The sequence below is a fragment of the Dicentrarchus labrax genome, unplaced genomic scaffold (assembly GCF_905237075.1).
Source record: "Dicentrarchus labrax unplaced genomic scaffold, dlabrax2021, whole genome shotgun sequence".
Taxonomy (NCBI): domain Eukaryota; kingdom Metazoa; phylum Chordata; class Actinopteri; family Moronidae; genus Dicentrarchus; species Dicentrarchus labrax.
The window spans coordinates 11,110,714-11,133,907 of NW_026136701.1; the positions used below are offsets into that span (position 1 = coordinate 11,110,714).

The 23,194-nt window shown below is 42.0% G+C and overlaps 1 protein-coding gene across 3 annotated transcripts in view; it reads right to left on the minus strand.

The window, feature by feature from the left end:
* The window catches only part of epha4b (eph receptor A4b), an 87,692-nt gene that overhangs the window by 35,185 nt on the left and 29,313 nt on the right, over positions 1–23,194 (minus strand). For all 3 annotated transcript variants that reach the window (XM_051407659.1, XM_051407666.1, XM_051407650.1), the window contains exons 6-9: positions 8,019–8,174; positions 3,261–3,596; positions 2,171–2,283; positions 226–388 (exon numbers count right to left, since the gene is read on the minus strand). In XM_051407659.1, coding sequence (XP_051263619.1) covers positions 226–388; positions 2,171–2,283; positions 3,261–3,596; positions 8,019–8,174 — 768 coding nt within the window. The remainder of the gene's footprint in view (positions 1–225; positions 389–2,170; positions 2,284–3,260; positions 3,597–8,018; positions 8,175–23,194) is intronic.

The window sequence follows — 23,194 nt, forward strand, 5'->3', positions numbered from 1 at the left end:
CCTGCACCATTCACCTCTAATTTCGATTGCTTTTAACTGGCATGTCACTATTTTCAGTGCAGCCACTGCCTGCTATGCCAGTGTTCAGCTGAAAACCGCAGGGAAATTTTAAAAAGAGGAAAATAAAATGAAAAAATAGCAATCAAATTACACAGACTGAAAAGAAAACATAATGGAAAACTCATTCATTACAAGTAAACAAATATTTATTATTCATCCTTTTACCTTCGTGGCTGGTTTCCAATTCAATCTCTCCACCGTAGCTCCCGTAACCCCCGTCGGTTCGAGCCCTGACCCTGAACACATAGGTGGTCCCTGGTTTGAGCCCGTCCACTGTCATCATGTTGGAGCGAGTCTTCAAGACTGTGTAGTTCTGCTCCCGCTGATTCTGAAGTGGAGGAGAGAGAGGAGAGAAGATAATTTAACACTAGGTTCAGTGGATCATATTAAGTGTTAAAGTGATTGTGGGTAAAAAAAGGCTGAGATTATAGATATACTCTAAAGGGTTATATAAAGAGCAATGGACTATGGTGTAGAGAGAGACAGAAAAAAAACAGAAATGTCTGAAAATAATAGAAACCTCAAATTGTTTAATTTAAATGTCTCCAGGGGCAACATACACCTCACTAAGTTTTCATTTGTTCATCACTGGACCATTTGGTCGCATTTATACATGAGCATCTGTCAAGTCCCAGATCTTATCCTCTTTACACTTGGGGGCAATATGTGGTTTCTCAAGTCCTGCTTCGCTTCGTTCCTCGACTACCTTGTAGGTATGTGTGTGTGTGTGTGTGTGTGCGCGTGCACAAATATGTGTGTAGGAGGATGAATAAAGAATAAGTGTGTCTGTCAGTAAGCTGATTCCCTGCAGAGAGGCTGATACTCTACCTAATGGAAGACACTCTACAACACGGATTAACATTAACACTATTTTACTGCTAATGCCTGCCAACACACACACACACACACACAGAGACAGACACACACATACACACACACACACACACACACACACACACACACACACACACACACACACACACACACACACACACACACACACACACACACACACACACACAGAGACACACACACACAGGCTTAATTTCATCACCTTGGCCGTGTTTTACGAGGTTTGTTCGACAGATGTGTGGTTAATTGGCTTGGTGTGAGCAGTAGGGGAGACGTGAGGGATATGGCAATGGAGATAGACCGATCGGAAGAAAGAGAAAGAGAGACAGATGCTTGTGATGAACGAGTCATCACCGACGTGCCCTAAGGCTGAACCCATGTCCTACGAGCCTAGCCAACATGTAGATGAAGAGAACAACAGAGAGGAAAGAAACATGTTGCCTTCCAGAAATTAGGCATTGAAGTAATTGTTTAAAGGTTTATGAAATAAAGTTTATTTGCTTTCTTGCTGAAAGTCAAATGAGAAGATTGACCCCACTCTTATATTTGTATCCTGAATAGGAAGATATAGCCAGCAGCCAGTTAGCTTAGCTTAGCACAAAGACTGAACACAGGGGGAAAAAGCTTGCATGGCTATGTCCAAAGGTAACAAAATCTGCTTACCACAACCTCTATAGTTCACTAACTAACATGATATATATCCTTTCTTAATCTATGCAGAAACCAAAGTGCAAACACAACAATTTGTCATTTACAAGGGGTTATGTGCTGGACTATGTCTTGGCTAGTCCCCGCTGGTTGCCTGGAAAACTGGTTACAGTCAAGAAATAATCTGGAAATAACCCCTCATAAAACGGCAGATTGATGTTTTTACACACTGGATATAATGTGTTAATTTGTGAGCTTCAGAGATGCAGGTAGGTTTTTATCTTTGGACACTGCCAGGCCAGGTGTTTTCCCCTTATTCCCAGTCTTTGTGCTAAGGTAAGCTAATCAGCTTCATATTCAGACATGAGAGTGGTATCCAATTTCTCATCTAACTCTTGGCGACAAAGTCAAACTATTCCTTAAAAGTCGTTCCACACCTCCAGTTTGTAACACAGGCTTTCTGTTGAAAATATGACATAACAACTGAACTGATCTTCCCTTGTAAAACTGGTGGAGTGTCGCTTTAAAAATTAGTTTGTGTGTGTGTGTGTGTGTGTGTGTGTGTGTGTGTGTGTGTGTGTGTGTGTGTGTGTGTGTGCGTCTCTCTCACCTTCTCATAGTAGATGACCTCATACTCCACTATCGCGCCGTTGGGTCTCTCTGGACCCTGCCAGGCCAAAGTCACACTGTCCTTGCTCCGCCTCTCCTTCAACACCACGCTCACTGCAGCAAACAAAGAACAAGAGGAGAAAGCATGTGGAACAAAGAGAGAGTAAAGTTCAATGAGATGTTTAAAAAAACAAAAGAATGAAAAGAGGCAGATAGAATGGTCTGTGGGGGCGAGGAGAGACATTTCAGATGGATACCTACTGTGCTATAATGAGACCCACGTTTGAAGTGTGTGTCATGTAATTTTGCTAATGAGAGAGCTTACAAGGTGTTTTATACATGTGTGATCACAGCATTCTGCGCTGTGTGTACTGTATGTGTATGTGTGTGTGTGTGTGTGTGCGTGTGTGTGTGTGTGTTTATCTGCTTGTGTTATTAATGTGCAAACCCAAAACTGTGCAACTTCCTACTTCCCACATTGGGGCACATGCTCAAGTGGGTTGAAAGTGTGTGTCTGTATAAATGTGTGTGTGTGTGTGTGTGTGTGTGTGTGTTTGTGACATACTGTAGTCGAGAGTAGCACATGTGACATGTGGGGATCTTAATGAGGTTAACGACCTCCTACACCCCTTTCACCTTCCCCCTCCTGTCATTACACACACAACCATAGTACGAGGCCTATTAGTCATCACCACCTTGTCAAACAGGCTTCTTTTACAGAAATTTCCCACAGTCCCACGCAGTGAAAGATTCACACGTGATTATATATGTGGAGGCAGAGATGAGGAGGTGTCATTTTGTGGTATCAGAGTGATGCAGCATGGCAGTAATTCTACATTTGCCGTGCCAGAGCCTGATAGTATTTCAGAGTGCACTGCAATCAGGAGACCATTTTGAAAAATACCTAATTTGCTATCCTACAAATTCCTAGTTCAGGCTGATGAATATATTCTTCCCTAGAGGATTTTGTTTTCTTATCATCCTTTAAAAGTGGATTCCTGCAGAATCCTTTCTTCTCAAGTTTTTACTGCAGTTTAAATCCTAAATACTGTTAAAGACCCTTCTGTGTCAACAAATACTGCTGCTCTCACCTGTCTGTGATGTAGTGACATTGATGACTACTGTTCCTCTAGGTGTGGGACTTAAGTCTGACACGCCATTCTGGCTCTCAACAGTGAAGCTGTAGTTGGAATCTGGCTGCAGGTCGGTGACCAGCACGGTGGCTGACGATAGACCAAACTGTCTTGGAACAAAATGGACGCTGCCACCGCATGGCATGCACTTCCTGCCATCACCGGAACACTTCCTGCAGTGGAGGCTGTAGGTGATGTCTCCCCGGCCTCCCGTGTCTCTGGGTGGCGACCACTCTAAGGTGACGCAGGTCTCGTTCACTGTGGAGATGGGGTTCTCTGGAGCAGATGGAGGACCTGAGGGAAGATAGAGGCATAGATTTATTTCTGTGAACAAGAAGAGTCTTATCCAACCTACTGGGAAATGACTGGAAGTGAATGTGAGGAGTTTAAAGGTACCCTGGGGAGTGTTTATAGACAAACAAAGTATAGTATAGTTGCCTTTTCTCACCAAAGGCACTGTGTGCATCTAGCTAACTTCGAACGAACCAGTAAGCGTGTTGGGAGAAAAGTGAATGAAGAAATACTTGGCAGTTCTGATAACCACCGATCAGCAATAACATGATGACCACTGACAGACTTTGATGTGTAAAGTTGGAGCTCCCCTTTAATGTATTTCCTTCCTCAAAAAGAAATTGTAGTGCTGTCTTTTGGATGTATTTGAAACCTACATTGTTCCATCAATGTTTACCTCCTGGCAGTCTTTCTAACCTTTGTTGGTACAATGATTAATCTTATCACCACCGGATGCTGATCACTGGAATAGTAGTCTATCTGCAGAGCTATGCACAAAACGGAGGACCAACTAACCACAGGGTGTGTTTAATGATGTAAAACAAAACAAATATTCATTTGAAAATTAACAATTCTATATATGGCCCATTGTTGAGCTATACCACCCCTTATCAGTGCCAGCTCATTATATACTGACTGATGAATATTTTTTTTTTTTACATTCTCTTAACATGCATTGTCTTCATGTTCATTACCAAACTTATTGCAGTTTCTATTAAGAACAGAATTCACATTGATTAAATTAAAAATGGATGAACTGAGGGTGGACGCTCGATTAATGAGCAGCTATGGAATGGACAGTGATTAAAAGAGCTTGGCTGATTGTAAATGTGACGGTATGAGAATACGTTGCACTTCCAAAGTTTAAATCCATCTTTAAAGAGAATTCACCATAATGTTAAATAGCTGACACTCGACTGCAGGGAGGTTTTTACCATGTGAAGTTAACTGATACTCTTTGGGGCTGCACTGCACACAATTAATAGTGAGTGGACAATGATCTATAGAAAGTGCCTGGAGTAATTTTCTCATGAGTCAGGTACATTTTATGATTCAGATCAGTTAATATTACTCTGAACTTCAGCTGAATTATTACTGTAGAGTCCACACAGTATGTCAGTAATCTTTCTCAAGGAAGCAGAGGCATGGCAACACAAATGCTCTTTATTATACCTTTAGATGAAGGGAGTTCATGTTGATACATACATTAAAATGTCTAGAGTTAGTTTATGTGAATTGCATCCGGCTTACTGCTAATGCTGGAAAAACTGAGCTTATTTTAAACCCTACAGACCCACCCCCGTTACTTACACTTTGTGGTCAATCTGTGGAATTTGTCAACTGTTTTACGTATCTAGGAACACACATGGATGACAAATTGAGTTTCACTAACAATGTTGTTTGTACAGTGAGAGACCGTTTTAATTATGAAATTGAAGGGGCTGGTGACATAACATTTAGAAAAAAAGTGCATGTCAGCCTGAGAGAGAGTATTCATGTTTTTAATATCTCTGTCTGGTATGGACATTTGACATTAACAAACAAAAACATGCTGGCCAGGATTGTCAAAACAGCAGGAAAGATAGTATGCCGCCAACAAAAGGCATTGGATGACCTTTACAGCACACCTCTACACAGGACAGCTTTCTCCATCATTTGTGACACTAAACACCCCCTCTGCCCCTCGGGGCGACACTACAGAGTACCCCTGGCGAACACAAAGATCTAAGAGGGATCTTTTTTACGTAGTGCAACAAACTTCATGAGCAATCTGCATTAATCTGCACTCTTGTGCACAGAAGGTATGCCATACACTGTCTGGATGTTTTATTAATTGTTTTGGTGAGATGAGATTGGCTGCTACTGTATTGTGATGCATTTGTTTTTTTTAATCTGGTGAGACCAATTGTGATTTTTCAGCCTTGGCTGGACAATAAACTTCTGTTGTACTGTATTCTATTCTATAAGTCAAACTCTAGCTTGTCTCTTTTATGCAGATACTTGATTCTCAGCCTCTTAAATGTGAATGCATATATGTATTATTAGATTATAGACAAAAGGAAATTTGACATTCCCTGTTGATTATCATGTGTGTTTGTGTGTGTGTGTGTGTGTGTGTGTGTGTGTGTGTGTGTGTGTGTGTGTGTGTGTGTGTGTGTGGATCAAAGAGGTATCAAGAAGCAGAGACAAGCCAGGCATTACAGAACAAACAGCAAACAGCAGCTTAAGGGCATGCAAATTCATATTTTCTGTAACAAATTTGGGAATTATAACACATTTGTGTTTATATTCAATGAAATTCTGTTCAGGGCCACAAAAACGCTTGTGACACCTCTTGCTTTACCACTGGCTGTGGTTTTATCCGATTTTTAATGTTGCTTTTTAAAGCTACTGTTCTCACAGACTGAACGATATCTATTCAACTACCAGAGAAAAGATGAAATCTGAGATCTGAATTTGAGTAACAGATACATGAGTTTGAAGGCTTATTAGACACCAAAATCCTGAACAGCAGGACTATCACAGTGGTAATCATTTTATCTTTCATTGTGACCATTGTGAGGTAAAAAGCAGAAATATGGCTTTTACATTACAAAGGGAACTACCAGAAATGTGCTCATTCATGTATTCAGTTGGCCACAGCAGCATCCTGCAGGATGATGTTGCATTGCGTTGCTAGGTTCAACATTTTAGCTGGATAACCATTGTGTTGTGTTTTTGCTGGAGCCCTCTGCATTGGAAACCTTTTTGTGTTAACGTAGCGGCCCCATTCAAATGAATGAGGGGGCATGCATGTTGTTTGTCTGAACATGGCCCTATTGTGAAGCAGGTACTGTAGGTGCACACATAAGTTAACTTCTCACTCCTTGTTCAGTAAATCAGTACATCTACATTTTGGACCTTTTTCTGTACGTTTTCATTGGCATTCATTGCTTTTTCATTCAATTTAAAAAATGGTCAGGAACAACTGTTTGAACAAACCACAAACCCCCCCAACATGGTAAGACTTTACCATTCCATTCCTGTTGAACAACCTTATGGTAACCACTGATTATGGTTGCTCACAGCACAGCATGGTGCAGGTATCTCAACCATATGGAAATATGGCAATAGATGCCCATTCAGCCTGACATCTCATCAGGTCTTGTCTGAGCAGTGAGCCCCAGGGGGCCGCCAGCAGAGCCTGGGCCTTTCCTGATTAGACTTCCCAGTGTAGAACCTCTCTGAAGTGCAGGAGGGATGGGGGAAAGCTGGGTGTGGGGGGATAGAGGCCATGCTGGGGATAATTGAGGCTGTCGGTCATAAATCTCCTGAAAGGGTGCACTGACTGATCCTGCTAATTCTATCTTTTTCTTTGTCCATCCCCCCACTTCCCAAGGCCACACTTAACTGTCCATCATCGTTTCTACTGATCGGTCTTTTATGACATTTAGATTATATGCCTCTGATAGTCCACGATTTCCCCCGCTGTTCTATTCTCTGCCTGTGTCTTAAGTATCCTTCTCTGTGTCTCTCCATTGCTAATTCCTTCACCTTTTCTCCTTATTTTCTCATTTTCGCCCTCTTCATCCTCCACAGTGCTCTTCACCAGCATGCGTGTGCGCCCATACATATTTGAACGAACCGTTACTCATTTTTAGCTGATAACACCAACCGTTACACATCTCACCTGCTGGAACGATTAATGAGTGTAATCTACCATAACCTGATAATGGGTTGGGTATGTGTGTGCATGCTCGTGTGTAGGTGTGCACGTGTGTGTTCCTCCATATTGCTTTAGTTCAGTCACTCTCTCCCACCATGTTACTGGCCTTTCCCACCCCCACATCCCTTTGTCTATCTCAATCCATCTCTTTCTGTCACCCTCTTTCGCTCAATCTTCCCTCCTCATCCTTTCTATTCTCCTCCGTCTCTGTTCGTGAGGATGTGGTCTGATCCCCCTGGCTCTGCGTGTGATTGTGTGTGCGCGCGTGAGAGGCCGACAAAGAATAAGAAACATCATCAAGTTTCTACCAGAGTATCAGCCATATCAATGTTCCCATCAGAGATATCGGTAGGCCATAACCACACAGCTGACAGACATGGATGCGTGTGTGTTTTATATATGTATCTCTAGTGTTGTGTAAAGCAATAACAGCTGAGGAGGAGGAAAATGCACGGAGGGATTATAGATAGAACAACAAATAAATATGAAGCAGCCATGCAATGAAATTCTTACAGGAATACATTGCAAACAAATATAAATGAAATGTAATCCAATCATTGTTACTTAACACCATTTTATGAAATAACATAAAAGGCCAAAATATTTGACTACAGTGAGCACTGTATGTGGTATGAAATTAGCTTCCAACTGTTTGACTGTATTTATAGCTCATAAGATGCACAGGTCTTTGCATTTTTGCCATTGTTTGTATCACTCACGTGTGCAGGACATGGAGCGTGGGTCAGTTTCAGCGCGGTAGAAACCTTTCTCGCAAGCGCACTCGACAGCTTGCTCCTGCGAGGACGAGCTGTGAGGAGGACATTTGGTGCAGTAGGCATCTGTAGCCGAAGCTTTGTAGGTACCAGGTCTGCACGCTGGAGTGAGGAGGCAGAAAAACACAAAGTTAGAAGCTGTGCCGGTTCAACCACACATGATATAATTTCCACTAAATGATTATTAAGCATAAAGACAAGTGTTGTTAAATGTTTTTAAGGGGTCAAAACTCCAGCAATACTTATAAAGTTAAAACATTTAATCAAGATCCCATTGGTCTAGAATGCTGTATAATTTAAAAAAAAATGTATTGCAATGTTATTTGTTGTGTTTATGATGTATTTATTTATGTGTGTGTATAATGAAGGCAAGCCAGAACAGAATTCATAATAACAATCAATACATTGTTGTAAAGGAGTTTTAACTCTTTAAGACTATTTCCCTTTGTGGACACTGAAAGTAGGTGACATTGCGCCAGAAATCCCTGTTGAACTGATTTTATAGGATAATTCCAGTTCATTACAAGTTGGGTCATATTTTTGAAGATAGACTCTGTCAGTTACCATAACATTTCCCTCAGTAAAGTAACTCCTTGAGCTCTGGGAACACAGGAACTTTGCTAAAAAGTAGTCATTAGGCAAACAATGCAGTTAGATGATCAGAGTAGCCAAACTTAATTGGAAAAACTGAGAAGGATGAAATTATTTCCCAAACTGCCCGTTTTCAACTTTGATCCAGTGTAGCTACCACACACTTTTTCCAGTGTGATGAGAGATTTTTACAGACCTGTCAGGTGCATTCACTTTACCTCTAAATAAAGTGGTTTGAATAATAGAGCTAAATTGTTGGCTTATTTACAACCTGTCTTATTGTCTGGACACTGGTGTTTCTTGCCATGTCAGGTTCCCAGATCTCAACTTGGTAAGTACAGTGATATCCTCACTAATAGAAATGATGGCCAAAACTACAAGAAACATAAATCCAAGGTTGTACAATAATAAAGCGGATGTATCCTGTAAGTCTGTGTGGAAATAAAGGAGAGTCTAAGGACACACTCAAAAGGGTAAAAATGTTCAAAAAACACAAAACGACATGGGGAGTTATGTTGCAACAGAGATACAACAGACAGATACTGATAGGTCATACAATGTGCCGTGCAGCACCCATGGCAAAGAACATGAAAACAAAGTTTGATTTGATATATTGTGACATTAGGTTTACGTGAGATCCGTTTACATCAGGCTGAAGGCCTCTATAACCACAGGGCCGTACAGTACAATAACACAGTGCAACAGCAGATCAACCGTCATTCCTGTTATATAAGCTTTAGATCTTCAGGCAACCGGGGGAACAAAAATACACAGTCGCAGTCACAGCAATAATCACAATAACATAATATGACTATTGCTACGGCTGTTACAGTGGCTGCATATTAGTCATTATGTGGAGTCATAAAACTGGGGAGGGAAAACTGTGCTACCGCTCAACAGGAGCAGCCTGCTGAAATAGATTGGGGACTTGAATGATTTCCCTCTTGCATCCTAGGCAGTAAAATGGAATTCCTGACTTTCCCTTTGGTAATCTGAATATAGATTACGCATGTATTTATTTATACATTCATAGGCCTGGTATTCCCATCCTCGCTAGCCTTTTCTGCCACGGTGGTAAATAGTATTACGGTGTACAAAACCCCATGTAAGGAAAATGAGGGTGTCTCAAATGCAATTCGATAGATGCCATGTGTGTATGCATATGTGCGTGTGTGCGTGTGTGTGCGTGTGTGCGTGTGTATGTGTGTGTGTGTGTGAATAGGTTGGATCAATGATGCGACAGAATCCGCCAGGTGCTGATTGCATTTTCGTGTGCCGAGCGTTTGTGTGCGAGAAGGTGTTAAGTATGCGGCGTGTGTGTGAGCGAGCGTGTGTGTTCGCTTGCTGATTGCTTGTGCCGGTGGTGAAGGTCACGGATTTAATCAAGCTACACGTCACTCGTCCCAGAAAGGCTGTAAATTATCACACACACACACGCGCGTTCACAGGTACACACGTTGTTCATATGTTCAACACCGTGGTTAACCTGCAAATAGAGGAATGGGAAAGTGGCCTAAAAGTAGTGTGATTTCTCACTGTTGAGGTAAGTTCTTCCACCTGGACGCTGTGCTCACTCGCATACAGACAGTATTTTTAGGCAAATCATTCATCATAGGGGAGCAAAGTCCACTAGCACAATCCCCAAAAGACCTGAGAGAACACTGGAAAAGGGATGTGTGTGTGTGTAGGTGTGAAAGAGAGAGAACGAGGGAAAGAAAGAAAGAAAGGAAAGGGAGTGATAATTCTCAAAGGGTTTCTGCTCTCTTTCCTCCTTGCTGTCAGCTTCCAAGGTAAAGGGTGCCTATGTGCTGTGCAAGTGACTGTGTATGGGTGTGTGTGTGTGTGTGTGTGTGTGTGTGTGTGTGTGTGTGTGTGTGTGTGTGTGTGTGTGTGTGTTCTTGTTGGCTGGGATGTAGGAGCAGGGTGGAAAAGCCGCTTTTCTCCGGGGACGTTTCATCCGGAGAGTCCTGGCTCCGGGCGCAGGCCAGCCACACAGGCACAAAGGGCCCCGGCGTTAGAGGACAGACAGGGCACCCCATGCCAGGCCTGGCGTCCAAACAACCGCCTAATCAAAAACTTTCTGCAAGAATGGCGGCTTGGCTGCTTCGAGTGGAGCTTCCATCTCCCGATCGGCTGTTTTCTGCTCTGCTTTTCCACCTCCTTCTCACTCCAGTTTTTCTTTCTCTCTCAGAGTCCCCCTCTCCCCTCTCTCCCACTTTTCTTGCCTCTTTTTTTCCTCAAGCTACTCCCCGTGTCTGCCCCATGGGAAATGTGTTACTTGACTTGGTTCCCTTATGATTAATGATTTACCATAGATATAAAAAAGGGACAAGACTGAGGCCGAAAGACAGTGCTCACATAAACATACTGTACACTCATACACAAAGCAGACACAAAGAGCACAAAAGTTTAGTCACAAAAACTGCATTGTAGAACTATGAGCTAACTCCAAATTTGCTTTAAAGTAACAGTTGACAGTGCTGTGCAGTTTATAGGGTGTGTGTGTGTGCGTGTGTGTGTGTGTGTGTGTGTGTGTGTGTGTGTGTGTTTCCTCTAAAGACAAAGAGTGGCCTCAGATCCAGTGTCTTATTAAATATTCATCCAGTCACCAGAGAGACTTAGTGTATTTATGCCAATCGATAGCTCTTAGATATGATATAGTACTGCTACTCAAGACACACCCTCAGTCACCACGCACTGATTGAGAAGGGAACAGCCCAACTGTCTTCTTTGGGAGAATGCTGTATGAGCTGATTGAGTCTATTCTATATTCTTTTTAGGGCTGCAGCTACTTGAACTGATTATAAAATGTCTGAAAACAGGTAAATACGCCTTTTACAAGGTTTCCCAAACCACATCTCTATCTATCTATCTATCTATCTATCTATCTATCTATCTATCTATCTATCTATCTATCTATCTATCTATCTATCTATCTATCTATCTATATCAATATTAACAATATTATCAATGGGTCACTTGACTATGTAATGTAACTGGTGTCACTCGGTGATGAAGGCACAGAGGATTTTTACCTGATTCACACCTTTACAGCCTCACCACACATCAGCCATATTTCCAGCAGGCTACTTGTTTTCATCTGAAAAAGTTCTTATAGCAGTGACTGTAAGCTACCTGCCCCGTATCAAACAGCAGACAGACACAGTGGAGCATTTAGCAGCTCAAGAGCCAAATATTTGCCCCAAGAGTTAGTGGAGAGTAAACCAGAAGTAAAAGAATTGTTAATTGTGGACTATTTCACTATTTACTATTTTACTCATGAGGTAACCAGAATCACCAAATCACCAAATGAATGCTAATTTGCTCCATGTCTGATAGATTTTTTTGAAAAGAATTTTGGATTTGTCAGCAGATAAACATTTGATATAATGCCAACTTTACAGGGTGTTGTGTTTTAAAGTTGTAACTTCAAAAAGAAGGGAAAAAAAAGAAAAGCAAATTTCTGCTTTTGCACTGTGCAGTTTTTCTTATTTAGAAATAGAAAAACAAAGAAATGCAGTAAATCTTCACATTTCAGACGATGGAACTTTAACGTTAAATGACAAAAAAATAAATCCCTTTCTGCTGAACAAGCCTAGACAGAGAAAAAAGCCAAAATGAACTGTACTGGAAGGAGTACAAAGTGTCTTACACATGCACACACACATAAAGTGCTTTTACAAATGCAGACTTTACAGTTAAGTATAATTATACTGTTACATGGACATGCATGAGTACGGAGCTGTAACTGTAGCATTAAAGGTAGACACTGGCGTCCTGAAGAAAAGTATGCTATGCTTCAGTTAATGTTAATGTAACGTATGCTGTGATGAATGACATTTATGTGTGGATGGTAAAATAAGGTTTGTGAGCTGCTTGTGTGAATGACAGAAGCTGCTGACTGTACCGGAAGAGTTCGGTAAATGTACTCAGTTACTGTTGGAAAGGGCCCGAACAGACTCACACACAGAGAAACATAAACCCGACATCTGATAGTCAAAGTCATTACATTCTAATTACATTCAACCAGGCGGCTCTGTACATATGGAAAATCACATCAGCTGCACTTTTCTGAACACTTCCTGCGCCTGGCTCCTCTCCTCTACTTCCCTTTCAAACGTTCTTGCTATTTATTTATTTTTTTAAAGTATATTGGGCTTTTATTGCCTTTATTACAGTGACAGCTGAAGATAGACAGGAAAGGGGGGCAGAGAGAGGGGATGACATGCAGCAAAGGGCCGCAGGTCAGATTCGAACCCTGGGCCGCTGCAGCAAGGACTCAGCCTCGGTACATGGGTCTCCAGCTCTACCAACTGAGCTAACCGGGCGCCCATGTTCTCGCTATTTTAGCTGTTAATTGCTCTGTTCTCTTGCTCTCGCACTTGCCTAAAGTCAAACATTGGCTCCCTGCCGGTTTTACCATAAAGGGCAGAAAGAGGAGAAAAACTCTGTGTGTTTGTGGACGGGTGGGGGGTATAGAGTTGTGTGTGTGTTCTTTTGAGAGGGAAGTTGTGTAAAGCTTGCTGGCCCACGGGAGATGTGCTCCATAATGGTCACCATGGCAACAGGCTTTCAAGATGGAACCCTTCTAGTACCCCTCGAGTGCCACAGCTCCTAGAGCACAGAGCAGCCTGTCTGTCTGTCTGTGTGTGTGTGTGTGTGTGTGTGTGTGTGTGTGTGTGTGTGTGTGTGTTTGTAGGCTACCCAGGCGTTAGTTGAGGCCAGCTACTTAAAAATTGATACATCAAGCGTCAGTGGAGAAATCTGACAAGATTGAATCTGACGTCCTTCACGGCCACTGGGGTCGCATCTGTATGTGTGTGTTTGTGTGTGTGTTTGTGCTCATGTGTACATGCCTGTAAAACATGCTTTCGGTCAAATCGACATGTTGGCATGCTAAACAAACTTAAAAGTTGAAAAATGATTTTATACCTTGTATGTGACAAAAGATATCATTATACTCTTACTGGTACTTCACAATACTGCAAATATTAATGTAAACATGTAATTTCACTATACATTTTTGCACTAGCAAAGCAAATATCTTTTAAAAGCTGCAGGAGAACATTACACATGTGACTTCATTAATTGAGAGTGTGTTTGTGTAGTCACCAATTTCCCTTGTTGATAAGTGGAAGTAAACATGTGGGTGTGTGTCGTTCTGCTTATAGGGTAGAGAGCAAAGCAAAGTGCATTAGTGTGTGTGTGTGTGTGTGTGTGTGTGTGTGTGTGTGTGTGTGTGTGTGTGTGTGTGTGTGTGTGTGTGTGGAATAGAGATGTCAGCATCAGAGTCCAGGTCCCTGCTGAGAACCTCTAATCCCTAATCGGAGTTCATAACAACCTTTAACACCATAATATTCACCATTACTACTAATCCTGTGAAACACACACAGACTCAGACACACACATAAAATTCCTGAGCAGGCCTGTTTGTACATTACAGCAGGTATTTCTTTCTTTCTTTCTTTCTTTCTTTCTTTCTTTCTTTCTTTCTTTCTTTCTTTCTTTCTTTCTTTCTGTCTGTCTTACCTAAAGCTTTATCATCATATCATCATATACACTTATTAAACTTGAATTACCTCGTACTGTTTGCTCTGTAGAAGCACTGCATTGCAAAATACCATTGCCTGAAGTTGCATCATCACCATTTCAGAAATGCTGTAAAAACAGTGAGTGCATTATAGTCATATACTTATACAGTAACTCACAGGGATGCTGTAACCATCTGACCTCTCACTGCAAAATGCAACCATTCAACAATCCACATAAACACTGAAAAAATACACAAACATATGAATTGTTCCTTAATACATAAAATTTTGGCCAATCATTGGCCATGATGAAAATATACATAAAGACCATCAAACCATCTCTGTTACATCAGGCCAAATCTAGAAGTCAGCTTGAAACAGCTTTTAACCGTTTATTTTGAAAAACTATAAAATACATTACCTATAGAATAGGCTCATGTCAAGTATAATGCAATGCTTATTTGGTGAAACGTCTGAATGTTAAAATGAATCAGCTGTAAACATAGTTTGCATTACAGAGATATCATGGTTGTGTGGCTGTCTATGGCTATGAAAGGCTACTGGGGACATGTTGGGCTCTTGCTCACTGGTACTGACACTTTGAATATTTGCCTCCCAGCACACTGGATCGCATTGGAAGGTAAACCCACCCGAACTAAGTTTACGGGTGATCCCATTTTAGACAAAATTTTGTTATGTTTGAGCATGTTTTAAGCCAGAAATGTAAAGGTTAAATATTTCCACGCCAGAATTAAATTACTGGCAGGAAGGAAAAGGCTCGGAAAAGCTTTTATATCAAGTATGAAAACTATGGGACACACTGTACTGCTGTCTGAAAAAAGGAAGGTCTTTTGATGTTTGTCACAGAGAAAAATCCAATCCGACCATAGAACGTGTTAAAATAGCCTGCCACACTTATTATCATTGAATACATTTATTTTCAAATGAAGGCCTATGTCAGATCCTCTGGTATGTGTGGAATTATATGAGAGGAAACTGTCCCACATGTCATATTGAACACATGAAAACTGTGCTTTCTTGATTCCAATTCCGTGTGTGTGTGTGTGTGTGTGTGTGTGTGTGTGTGTGTGTGTGTGTGTGTGTGTGTGTGTGTGTGTCTGGAAATGATCAACTGGTGGAAACAAAGGCCTAGTAGTTAGTCTTTTGAGTAGTACGAGTAGGCAATAGTTTACTATTTCAACAGCTTTTTTATCCCAAATGAGGCAATGTCTTGAAAAAGAGTGTCTTCCTAAAGCAAACATTGCTTTTGTCTGACTTTTGGTAGAGAAACAAAAGGCTCCTGCTCACTTGGTTGCAGAGCAGACAGGAGATATCAGCTGTGTCCAGACCTAAGACGTGGGACTCTATGATTGACACCTTAGGACAGACCCTTACTGTGTTTACAGCATTTTATTTATTTTCTAACGCAAACACACACACACACACACACACACACACACACACACACACACACACACACACACACACACACACACACACACACACACACAAGACACACACAAATGGTCTGACCGGATATGAAATGTTTTTTGATGTCCAGTACATGAAGCACATGAGTACACTCAGGCTTCTTTCTGATCTACTCTCTGTCCTCTGGATACCAGCCAATTACTGAGAGCGACCAAGGGGAACTACAGGATGAAGCTCTTCCTCATTCTGTCCATCTCTGTCTTTTTTCTCTGTCTTTCTCCATTTCTCCCTCCTTCCATCTATTTCTCTGTTTGCCCTCCTGTCTGCCTATTTCTATTTTTCTGTCTCTGTCCTCTCTGTCTGTCTTGCTTCTTTGCTGGTCATCTCTGCTTTATTCTCTATTTGCGTGTGTGTGTGTGTGTGTGTGTGTGTGTGTGTGTGTGTGTGTGTGTGTGCATGTGTGTGAGTCTGTTTTTGTATGTGTGTCTTATTTCCCAGTGGGCTGTCTGTCGTACGTTGACCCTGACCTTCTCCAGAGCTCCTGCACAAATATTTACTCTCTCGCTGACAGGCACACACACACACACACACACACACACACACACACACACACACACACACACACACACACAAACCCCTCCAAAAAAAAAAAAAAAGAGGGAAAGAGCACAAGATCAATTTCAGTGCAATTAAAACACACATCTAGACACACACACACTTTTCTAGTGGTAACCCAAGCTGATGGCTCACTAATTTTGAGCTGGAATGATTATCCCGCAGTCTAAAAACAGATTAAATAGATACCAGGTGCATGTGCGTTTCTGTGTGAAAGGGGTCATGGACGAGGGACAGAAAGACAGAGAGCAAGAAAGAAAAAGAGAGAGAGGAAGATGAGAGAAAGAGCATGACAGGCCTATAGAAGGAGTCTGTTGGGAGTTAAGTTCACCGTCTGAATAACTTATTCTTCTGTCTGTCTGTTTTGCTATCAAGATAAAAGGCCAGAGGGACACAAAGATTCACCTTCTCCTTTTATACATAGCCAGGGAAGACCAGGACGCACACACACACACACACACACACACACACACACACACACACACACACACACACACACACACACACACACACACACACACACACACACACACACACAAAGCTTAAATCTGCATACACAACATTCAAAGTGTCACTATATGCACACCCACTCTCCCCAGGCACACATGTAGCTTAAACATCTTCCATATAACCAAACCCACAGAGTTTTAACACACTATAAACACACACACACACGTCTTATCTCCCCAGATACACTCAAGACACATACACACCACGGCAGTAAACGTGCCCACATCAGCCAGCCCCGTGACCGGCAGAGTGTGTGTAGGACGAGTGCACCTCCTTTCTTCACCCACGTTATTTTCAGTTCATCATTCTCAATAATTCATTCTCTCAGGCGGAGGAGGAAAGGAGAGCCCCGTGCCTTTTTCTCTGTGTCACTCACACATACACAGACACACAAGCTCACGCAGATGTACCTGTCAAGTGGGGGCCATATTCTCGCTGTCTTTAATCTGTGGGTGGGCAGTGGTCGACTTTGTCAGCCAAAAGCAGCAAATGGGTGATGGCAGGAAAATCTGCACTTGTATGTTTTATTTTCAATTGCAAGAGAAGATCCCAGAGACTTTGTAGTTAGTGGTTCATAAAACACAAGCAAACACAAAAGCAAAAGAAATGACAAGAAAGAGCACGTTTAGATTTCTGCCTCACTGGTTTGTGAGTATACACACGTACTGTTTTTTGAATTCATGTATTTATGTACGTGTTATATATCTTAGTGCCATCTTCAACCTGACAGATACAGTATTACCTTGTTATGAATGAACTATCGCACCTGTTTTACACCCCGGTACCCATTCAGGAAGTCAAGGAAGTCAAGGGTGTCGCACACAAAAGAGTCCTCTCTTAGGAAAATTGCCAGTGCTTGTCCTTTTTTGTGCTCACCGTCATAAAATCTGCACAATTCAAGACCACAGGAGCTTTTAATCTGATTCATCTGGCAAATAAATATCGACAAACTAATTAGATCATTGGGATGATTTGTTTAAGAAGCAGCCATGAAAGGTAATGACACTCAGAGACCTCAATGATGTCCTTTCAGCATAGCAATGGATGAAGACAGCTGGCAGATCACTATGGAGAGAGGATCTTCGTACCATCTGGCAAAAACGTTATACTTTTATGCTGCTATTTTTGGGCTCATGTATTTTCCTAAAACATATTTGTAATTTATTCAGTTGTAACTGACAGAAAAAAACAAACTCTTGTTCTCCATTAACAATGCATTATAACTTATCCCACATCCACAAGTAGAGTTAGAAAAATCAACTTCTTCTGGTTTTCAAAAATGTAATGTTTTGGAACTGGGGGTTTCAAAGTCTGCCACCCTGCCCCCTCTCCCCTCCAGACCAAATAGAGACAACTGCATTACATGTAGGCAAAAGTATGCTGAATTATCCATTAGTTTTTCCTGACAACTATCACTGAATTTCTTTCTGATGGAGGACAACTTAAAAATTATGATTTTCAGACAAGTTCTGGTGTTATAAGGAACATTTCTTTCCTAGGATTTCTAAGCAGATTTATGGACAATTATTCTTGATACATGTCAGAGTTAATGACATTTTCATAAGTCTAAGTCACATGGAATCATAAATACAGTATATGTATCTTGCCTGTGTATGGTCGGTCGGACACTAAGGGTTTTAAAGTCCCCTATGGACCTTTTTCGACAGCAGCCATTTTAACCTGAAATAGTAGGGTAAACACAGGTGTTACCAATGATACTAATTAAGGTTCCGCTCCATTCAACAACACTTCGAGAGAGTCAGCGGGCTGCTGTTATGCATGTTGGCTCACTGGAAAGATTCTGCTACACTAAATGGAACGGAGCCTTAATTAGTATAATTTGTAAAACCTGTGTTTACCCTACTATTTCATGCCAAAATGGCTGCTGTCAAAAAGGTCTGCGAGATGGGTTAGAGCTATGGCCACTGCTGCAGCTCCGACTGCTTGATAAGTGGGCCTAACTTCCCGTTTTTATCAGAAGACCAGCCTGCACCTGTCCTTTTCACCTCGCGCAGTAGCTTCTATTTTATCCTCACGTCTCTCCCTTGATAAAACCAAATTATTACCATTAACATCTAGCATACAGATGTATTTAGCTACCTATGTAAGGTCTCAGTACAAGCCTGAAGCCTTTGTAGCAATCCCCCATCTCTAGCTGTAATACTGCAGTAGTTGACATAATTTTTCACATCTCTCATCAGGTTCTATGTAACCATTCTTTGTTCTAGACTGAAACTGGAGCTAAAAAGTCTATTTGAATTTTCTGAATGGTTCCTCTTGGCTGTTGAACAATAGTGCAGCTGTACCGCATACGAAAGCGGTAACAAATTGGGACTTTGACCACGGCTACATCTGCATGTCGTGTTTGGAGCTGAGCAATAACGCCTGTGCAGTGCCGGCCCAATCAGTCTGACAAGCTGATCATACATCTGGAAGCCATCCATAAACTAAAAGAGAGAGAGAGAGGGAGGGGATAAGGGGAAGGGGTCAATGGCTGACTTCCTTTTCCTGTGTTTCCTGTTCAGCAGACCCGCTGGCTGCCTGCATGCTCTCTCTGGCACACACATACACCTTTCTTGAAACCTTCAGATCGTAAGTGGAGCAAACTCAACACTGATTCAACACTATAGAAATGTGAAAATTATGAGCTCTCCCATGTTTATCCCTAGCTGGAACTCAACAGCATTTGGAATGCAACCAATTAATGGCAACTGTACCCAACGGAGACAAACTTTCCCCACTACACCTCTCTCCTCCCTCTCTCTGCCTCTGTCTGTGGGGAATAGTGCTATATAAGGACGTGAGGAGTTGAAACATGCGTTTACAGTTTCTCAGTCCTTGGCCTGCTTTTCCTCCTTTTCTCTACGGGTTTGCTCACATAGCTCAACCCACTGCACCAGACTCAGCTGAGCTATACGAGGTCCTGCCTCCCAAAAGCCACGTTAATGTCCTCCGGTTTCATTGTGGCTAACACTCCAGCGATGCAAACACGTCTAGGTGCTAAGGTGGCTTTTGGCAACTCAGCTTATGCCTGGCGAGTGATCTGCCACGGCGAGAGAGGAGCTGTGCTTGGAGGCTCTGTGTGAATAGACATTATCTGGGTCAGTGCTGTGTGGGTATGTAGACAGGGACTATGGTGTGTAGAGGATATAGCGAGCGCCTAAGCCTTTGTGATTTTGTGTGTCATTTATTCAAACACAAAAGAGAGTAGATGAAAAAGAGGGAGAGGGAAAAGGGATGGAGTTTGGGAGGGACATGTGAGAGAGAAGAGATAAAGGCGAATAAAGGAAAAATTGAGGGAAAAGGTGGCTGTCATTATCCAAATAAATTAAAAGTGAAGTCAGACAGATGGACAAGTTGAGTAGCAGAAAGACACACACTCCCATAGAAAGGTAGGACAGATGACTAGCCTTACTCTGCCCAAATATCCGTTTGTCTTTTAAGAACATCTGGCTAGTAATAACACCCTGCTGCCTGACACCTCTACAGCTTAATGCCCTAATGCCTGCAGCAGTGTACACACATACATACACACATTGTGTGGACTGTATACACACAAAAATCTTTTGATTTACTAAAAATCGTACTAAATCTTACTTAAAAATGACTAGTATTAATACTAAATCCTTCTGTTAGCCGCCCACTCCCTTCCTACCCACACCTTCATGCTCTCAAGCTCCCTGAGCTGCCACTAAGAGAAGAGCAAAGAAATGAGGAAACTCTGTGTGTGTGTGTGTGTGTGTGTGTGTGTGTGTGTGTGTGTGTGTGTGTGTGTGTGTAGGTGTGTGTGAGCATACTACATGCAGGAGGGAGCCCTTGACCTTCAAAAGTCAGTATGTGATCAACATAAAAATGCTCCCTTTATCCACCGCCTCAACTGTCCACATCACGCACATACACATGTACTCTACACCTACACACACACACACACACACACACACACACACACACACTTCTGCTGTAAGGATGGAGACAGAGATCAAGCTCTGTGTTGGAGAGGCAATAAAGAAAGGCGGGTTCCCTACTGAGCTTTTAACACACACACCTACACACCTACACACACACACACACACACACACACACACACACACACACACACACACACACAACACACACACACACACACACACACAGTGCTCTGTAAATGAGCTCAATCTCTTTCACAGGTGTGAAGATTAGCCTTTTCCTACATCTGTTCCCGGCTCAAACCTTTCATTACGAACAGAGGCTGCAATCCTCTTATGAGATATAAAATGTAAAAGTCTATAGTCTATTGTGTGTGTGTGTGTGTGTGTGTGTGTGTGTGTGTGTGTGTGTGTGTGTGTGTGTGTGTGTTATGTGCAAGTGCCTGTAGTCGTTTTGTGCGTGCTTTTGCGTGGTCATAGTCATAGTCTTTCATTCATTATATGCATCTGAGCGCATTTTGTATCAACTTTTTATTGTTATTCAACATGAATATTAAACACCATATACAAACAAATACCCAGCAATTAACCCCCACCCGTTGCGGCAACCAAATCAAAATCCAGAAAATAAACTGAGTGCATACTATGAAGCCCTTACAGCACATGTATCATATAACTTTCCCTTTATCTGTACATAATCTAAGTTTTCTAGCAGAAAACAAACAAAGGCTTTTACTGTAAATTCTTTCCTGCTGCTCTGTGGTCAGAGCCAGGTCTGATTGACTGAACGGCCGAGCTGTGGGCCTTTGATCGCTGCTCGTCGCTGGCCAGACAGAAAGCCAAATTCCCCTTCACGGGTTGAGCAATGTTTTCCAAAAATATCGAACACAGTTTTTTCTCTCCTCTTGAGAATGACATTGTACAGGACGTAGTTATCCCTCCCAAAAGTGATGATCTCATAGTTGTGGTCAAATGGGGTTTTGTGTGTGTAAGGAAGTGAAGCTGTGTGATGTTTTCCTGGATTTAAGGCTTTTATGGCTGTGCCTTAAAGGAATAGTTCAACATTGGAGCTATTTTGTAGTGAAAAACTGTTAATTCATGCACCGAAAAAAACCTTGCAAACATACAAAAACAAGTGTGTTTGTCAAAATATTGAACTATCCCCTATAATAATAATAATAATCTATAATATAACAATCTATCTTTTTATCTAACTCTAAATGTCTTCAAATTATTATTTCAAGTCCAGTCCAGAAACCCATTGTGTCTCCTCCACAGCGTTCCAAATGAACACATTGTTGACAAGACAATTCACACCGATCGGATGCATAACTTTGGTTTCTGTCCAATTTGAGAAGTGAAAAGAACAGCATGAGAGCTAAATGGAATCAGTATGATGAGTGTAGTGTGACTTTGAAAAGTTCCTCTTGTAAACTAAGTTTTTGCCTCATATTGGCAGCACCAAACAGTCAAATGAATAAGAAGAGAAGGGAAAAAGGAGACGGTTGGACAGGTATAGCCGATGGACAGACAGACATGTCATGCTGACCTATATTAGTTTTGCCCGCTGAGAAAGAGAGAGAGGAGATGAGAGCAAGAGAACTTGTGTCGAGGTGACAGGTGTCTGTCCTTCTCCACTCCGTCTCCTCCATCTCTCAGCCATCTGAGGCAGTAATTGGTGCTGTCAGACACACAGAGAAGGACAGAACACACACACACACACACACACACACACACACAAACACACACCTAGTCACTGCTGCACACACACACTCCTGCCCTTCAGCATGTACCCCTAGGGCTTAACGCAGGAGAGGTTTGAGAGGAGAATTCACTACATTCCCTACCAGCTGTGAGACAGAGAGAAAGAGCAGAGGAGAGCAAGGGAAGTGGAAATAGAGGGCGAGGAGGAAACAGTGGCAGACAGAAACAGAGAGGGAGAGAAGGAAAAGAAAGCAAGACAGTGAACAAAGCGGGGGGCTTCGGCTGCACAGATAGAGGCCTCTGCATGGGGTCGAGAGAGATGGAGGAGAACTGACGAGGCTGTGCAAATGTATGTGACAGAGAGGCAGAGAGTGAGAGAGTATGTGTTTGAATAAGAGGGTGAGAGAGAGAGAGAGCACGATTATGTAACTCCAGTGGTGACAAAGCACACAGAGTGTGATTTCATGTAATTGAGCATCAGAGCCACCGACATCGGAGCAGCAGTGTGTTAACTGGACACCATAGTAAATCAAAAAAATTAAGGGAAATAACACAATACCAAACTAAAACCAATAATGCGTTGATCTTACTAAGAGTATTGTCTGTGTAGCAAAAGTCTTATGAAGGTTTTTCCTTTGTGCCATAGAGCTCCTTTGTTGCCCAAAAATGATTAAAGCACATCTGTGGGTCATCCGGTTGCACTGGTTGCAATATTCCCTCAGTTACTATAAACATAGTTTTAAAGGACCAGCCTGAAGGATTTATTGGAATCTAGTGGTTAAGTTGCAGATTTCAACTAACTAAACACCGCTGGCATCTGTATTTGACGACCTGG